At 36.8% G+C, this 5,772-nt stretch overlaps 1 protein-coding gene across 1 annotated transcript; it reads right to left on the reverse strand.

Moving 5' to 3' along the window:
* Positions 1–2,693: 2,693 nt before the first annotated feature.
* On the reverse strand, positions 2,694–5,163 carry LOC103328214 (shikimate O-hydroxycinnamoyltransferase-like). The gene is made up of 2 exons (XM_008230607.2): positions 4,534–5,163; positions 2,694–3,879 (listed from the first exon to the last, which is right to left on the reverse strand). Exons 1-2 carry the CDS (start codon positions 4,957–4,959, stop codon positions 2,974–2,976), a joined length of 1,332 nt encoding a protein of 443 aa, XP_008228829.2. The 5' UTR covers positions 4,960–5,163; the 3' UTR covers positions 2,694–2,973.
* Positions 5,164–5,772: the final 609 nt, after the last annotated feature.

A 5,772-nucleotide genomic window follows, 5' to 3' on the forward strand; every position in this document is an offset into this window, starting at 1 on the left:
GCAATTTTCTTTTGTTTGCTGATGGATCCAATGAGAGAAAGAGATTATATATTATAAAAGGTACGTAGGTGATCTCGGTAAGGGTTGAGGTTTCGTCACTTGCAGGCAAACCTTTCCCTTTATTCACCAATTGGGTATTCCTATAACCAACCAGAGAGTGTATAAAAGATAATGTATTTGGTGTTACTCATCTTTTCTTTGAGGTTTGGTTGTTCAATATTTCAATGTAATAGTTCAATAAATTTTATTTTTTGGTATTTATTGAATTGAATTACAGTTCTACTTGCAATAGTACAGTTCAATAACTTCATAGCAATAGTTATATTTACTTACATGTTTTTTTACATACTCAAATAAAATAAAAGAGATAAATTTAATAACACTAGAAAATTGTACTGTTGAAATATTCTCGAAGAGAACTTTAAAAATATCTAATAAAAAATTAATTGTTGTGTTTTTTCTATGGCACCAATAAACAACCATTGTGGATGCTCTTAAAAATATAATGCATTAATTGATGTATTTTTTCTATCTTCTATTGGCATGTGGGTCCCATGGTTAGCCTATTGCAATTGCAATAGAGGGTTCATCACATTAGCACCCTATATTGCAATTGTATCTATTGCAAGTGAGATTTTACTATTTTAATTCAATTTCATGCAATAAAATTGCATTGATCTTAATCATCGCAAATGCTCTTATTTTGTACATCGTGATTGTAATTTGGTCGCAAATCATTTTATTAAGCTTCCGTTTTGTTCTTAGTATTCATGTTTGGGTTGTACATAGAGCTTTTTGGCTATCCGTTGTATATTTATGGTCAAATGATATTGGATTCTTGTAGAGATGATCTTTGAATGAATATAAAAAAAATAGACGATTTTGATTAGTGAAATACAATGCGAAGTAGGCCCTACAAAGTGTTGGCTATTCTTGGATTGCCTTCACTTTGTCTTCATCAACATGAATTCCTTTTCAACTCACAGCATACCCCAAAATAATAATATGCAGGTGAGAAAACTGCTCTTCTTAAGATTGTTGTATAGTTTATTTCGCTACAGTACTTCCAAAATTTGCCTTAGAGCATCTCCAATCAATATATCAAAAGTGCCACATAGACATTTAACAGCTAGAAATAACATCTCACATCACTCCAACCGATATGTCAAAGCTTATGTGGAATGAAGGCTGGAGGTTGAGATGTTATTTTTGACATCCCAAAAGCAAGATGTCAAATGAATATTTTATTATTTTTTAAAGACAGCTGGCTGTTACTTTCATTTATTTTTTAATTTTTTAATTTTTTTTCTTCTTTATCTTAAATGATTTGACTATTACAATAATTATTTATTTGAAATATCGGGTAGAGTGTAAAACTATGTAGATGTCAAATTGCCTAATCAGCCATCAAATTTAAATTAGATGTTTGGTATTTGACAGATGCTCTTAGAAGCCACAAGTGCTCATGTTTAGTTTCACTGTAAATTAAGATATCGTGAAAATAAACAACCATAAATAATCCAATAAAAGGACGAAGCACCTGATTCACGAGCCTCATAAAGGTTCTAGGGGCATTCGAAATCCCAAATGACATCACCAACCATTCATGCAAACCGTCTTTGTTTTTTAACGTCGTTTTCCGCTTGTCACCTCGCCTTCGAACAAATTTGGTGGCACCAGCTCCTCAAGTCAATATTGGAGAAAAATTTCAAACCCTTTAGAACATTCAACACATTATCCAGATAGGGAATGGAAAATCTGTAATTGACAGTAATTTTGGAACTAGTAGTTTTATATTGTATTTGCATTGCATGTTTATTTTTTATTTTCTTTTATGTATTGGATACATTTTTAGGGTATATGACTCATTATGTCCTCCATAACTAGGTGTATCATATATATATATATATATATATAATAAAATTCGCTCGTGCCGTCGAGTTTTAAAGTAAATCCAGCTCAGTCTATTTTAAAATCCTGAATCCATCCCTAATCCTTTGTAAAGTTCAAATAACAAGAAGATCACAAAGATATACATGTGTATCACAACTTTCTAACAATACAAGGCATATCTGTTTCATGGGCTATGCAAGCTGGGCGACCGCAGAAGGCCTCCAAAATTTAGGGAACTCCAAATGTTCTGCTCAACTATAACATATATTATATATATTTATTTATTATTATAAGGTTGCATTACATTTTTCCAAGCAGTTCTTGTTCCAGCGTGCTAATCTCTTTTTTTAACCCAAAAACAATTTTCCAAGCAAGTTTGTGTTCCCCGGGTGCGCTCCTCTCCCAAGTTCCCAACGTTGCTTTTCCCAAATCCCTTCTTCTTTTCTTTGACCAAATCGTTTCTTTACTTGTTCTTTCCAACTTCTTCTTTGCCAAGGCCAAAACGTGCTCTGCTCCTCCATCTCTCTCCTATTAGAAATCATGTCTTGTAGTGGAATATGAAGCCATGATTGCAAGAAGAAACCTAGAAAATAAGGTGAATCCCTAATTTGTCGATGCTTTTCGTATATTATTTTTGTAGTTATTTGACCAGATGTAATGGACCGGCCCTGATATAGAAGGATGTGGACAGCCTTTTCTACAACTTGCAAAAGCACAACAACTTAATTTCTCTCATGAAATATATGTGAAGGAGAATTACAATATCAGAAACTTATGACAATAATATACAAAAAACTTAATTCAACAAAACCAGAATTGATATAAAATTCGGAATTCTTTTTATGTGATGAGAAAGAGAAAATTAAGAATCACAATAAAACACAGCAAGCATGGTGGACAGAACGTCCACCACATGCACCAATACATTCATGGCTTTTGAAACAAAGCTTGTAATACTCAATCAAGCAACGTGTACAAACCAATACACAACTTCAAAGTTGAACAACCGTGGAGGTGAAGAAGAGGACAGCGTTTCAAACCGAACATGACCAAATTTCTCCAACGGTCTCATTTCCTTAATTATATGTCATACAACAACGTGGAAAATGATTTCATGTCCTCGGATTTCAGAGAAATGACCAGTGATAAACTCCCATCATTTGTTGCACTTGGTAACAAGAAAGACATCCCGTCAAATGGAATTGCACCGGGCCCCATGAAAATTGGTCGACCCCACCCAAAATCGGCATCATGAATCGGCAGCCTAGCCCAACTGTTTATGCGAAGATTTGGGCAACAAATCGACAGAGGCCCCGTAATGAGTTCAGAAAGACAAGGATGATGAAGCTCAAGATAGTCAAGGACTGATCTAAAATAATCATCGTCCATCCGCACCAAAGCATCATGAACAAAGCTTGTAGCATACCGTGTTGGCTTCGATTGGAGATCCCCTGCAACAGCAATTGGTGTGGTTCTGAAAACAGCATTGCCAAAGAAATGAGGTGGGAGTGGGGGTTGCAATCTGGACCGTGCATCGGTGGCAATAAGTAGTTTGGTGTCTTGATCATCCTGAAGTTTACGTGCCTTGCAAGCACATCTCCAAATATGACCTGCCAACATCTCAAATGAGCTATAGTTGATTGTATTAATATTATTCCCGCCATCTTCCTTAGACTTGTCTTTCAAGATGTTGAGCTGCTTCCGCGTCAATTTAAAAATGGACGTAGTAATATTACTTGTACTTTTCAGATTATCAGAAGGTTTCATTTGCGGAGAAGGTTGGTATTCAATGTGGGGGAATGCAGGTTGAGGTGGGTCTCGGGCACGAAGTAATGTCCTGTCCATGAAGGGCGGTTTAATATTTGAGAGATCACCACGAGCAATATCAGACCATGTATTTACAAAGTGGAGGCCAGAAACTCCATCTGCAACGCGGTGTTCCATGCCAACACCAAGTGACACTCCACCGCATTTGAAGTACGTGATCTGCATTTGCATATATATATATATGATATAGGCATTAAAATCCAGAACAACAACAACATATGTATGTATGGGTAGAAAAGGTGAATTTGATAATCTCATTGATACAGTATATGATCTATATATAGGTACAAGTGGGTTAACCTAGTCACGTATAAACATGAAATGTGATGAAGAAGTCATTAACAATATATATACACGTAAATATCCCATGTCCCGACTTTCTATATATTCTTTTTAAACTAGATAAAGAAAAGGGAAAACCAGATCTGAATTCTGAAGTAAGGAGCACATGCTGCACTTCAAGTTTTATAATACCACTACAAACAACAAGGTACAGACACCTTCAAAGTTGAGTTTCCACTAAATTAATTCTATTCAGAGTTTCACGTGTTCTAAGATTTGAAGGTTTTTTTTTTTTTCTTTTTTTTCAATCATTAGACAGGAGGGAATGGAACTTGGTATATTTCTTTGAACCTTTGAGAAGAGAAGCTTTGCACTAAACTAATAGCTAGTTAATCTAAGACTATATGAAGGATTTAAGATGAGAAAGTCAAGTGCAAGATACTTGTTGGAAGTACACCAGAGAGTTCTCCATGAGAATGTACCTAAACAAAATACACATTTATTTGACAAAAATCACAAAATTTAAAATACCTGTAACACCAAAATCGGATATGAGGATATCCCACCAGAGTAATCAATTGTGGGGATTAGTGTCAGGAAATCGGGAGTAGGCGCAAAATCACCAAAATCATCAATGGCAGAGCTGCTCTCCGCTACAACAAAGACCACTCCCTCCGCATTGCAATCAATCTCCACACGGCCGTTCTGGCCGTTGAGCTTGAAGCGACCGGCCATGGGGTAGAAGGGCACAAGGGCCTTGCCGAGGGCCTGCTTGAGCACTCCCTTGTCAAAAAAGTTGTGCTTACCACTAGATCTATAAAAGTAAACACTGGACGTGTGAAAGGGTGGGAACGCTAGGTCTGAATTGGAGAGCCACAGGGAGCCCCGAGGCGTGGACTCCTCGGCTGGCCTCACCATTGTTGACTCCCTTATGCTCACCATCACCTTCTCCGCCATCTTTTCTTTGGATTTTAGAAAGGAACACACTGTTCTTTTCCTTATGAGCAAAGAAGAAAAGAAAATTACAGCCTCTTTCTTGTGATCACAAGTTCACAACTTACAACACAAATACACGACTACAACAAGAATCTATCATCCCTCACAAGCTGAGATTAATGATGTTGACAGTGTAAATCTTAGAAAGAATTAATCATAGCTAGAGAGACCCCAAACGATAGAATGCTTTACACTTGATAACACCCGCCATATTTATATGTGGTGCTTTGCCAAAGGACGTTGCTAATGGCAGCGGTAGATCGACATGTAGAGAATATTAGTTGGAAATTTCGTGGCTCCACATGACTCCGGAGTTAATATTTTTTGGCAAGCCCGTTTTCTGCATGGATTCGACTGATAGGCATAATATATTTTAAAGCAATTTCGTGGCTCCACATGACTCCGGAGTTAATATTTTTTGGCAAGCCCGTTTTCTGCCTGGATTCGACTGATAGGCATAATTTATTTTAAAGCAATTTCGTGGCTCCACATGGCTCCGGAGTTAATATTTTTTGGCAAGCCCGTTTTCTGCATGGATTCGACTGATAGGCATAATATATATTTAAGCAATTTCTTGGCGTTCGTCTTTGTCCTTCTTGGTCCTTTCGCTCTCTCTATTTCACTAGCTTACATTGGAAGCTTTAATCCTATCTTAACTTTGACCATTATCCCCACCCCGCCATCCCTCACAAGCTGAGATTAATGAGTGTTTTTTCATATTGAAACATTAAGGGATCTAGCCTGGATTTATAAGAAGTTGGACCACTCTCCCAA

Source organism: Prunus mume, linkage group LG4, assembly GCF_029339155.1.
Source record: "Prunus mume cultivar Tortuosa linkage group LG4, ASM2933915v1, whole genome shotgun sequence".
Classification (NCBI taxonomy): Eukaryota; Viridiplantae; Streptophyta; class Magnoliopsida; order Rosales; family Rosaceae; genus Prunus; species Prunus mume.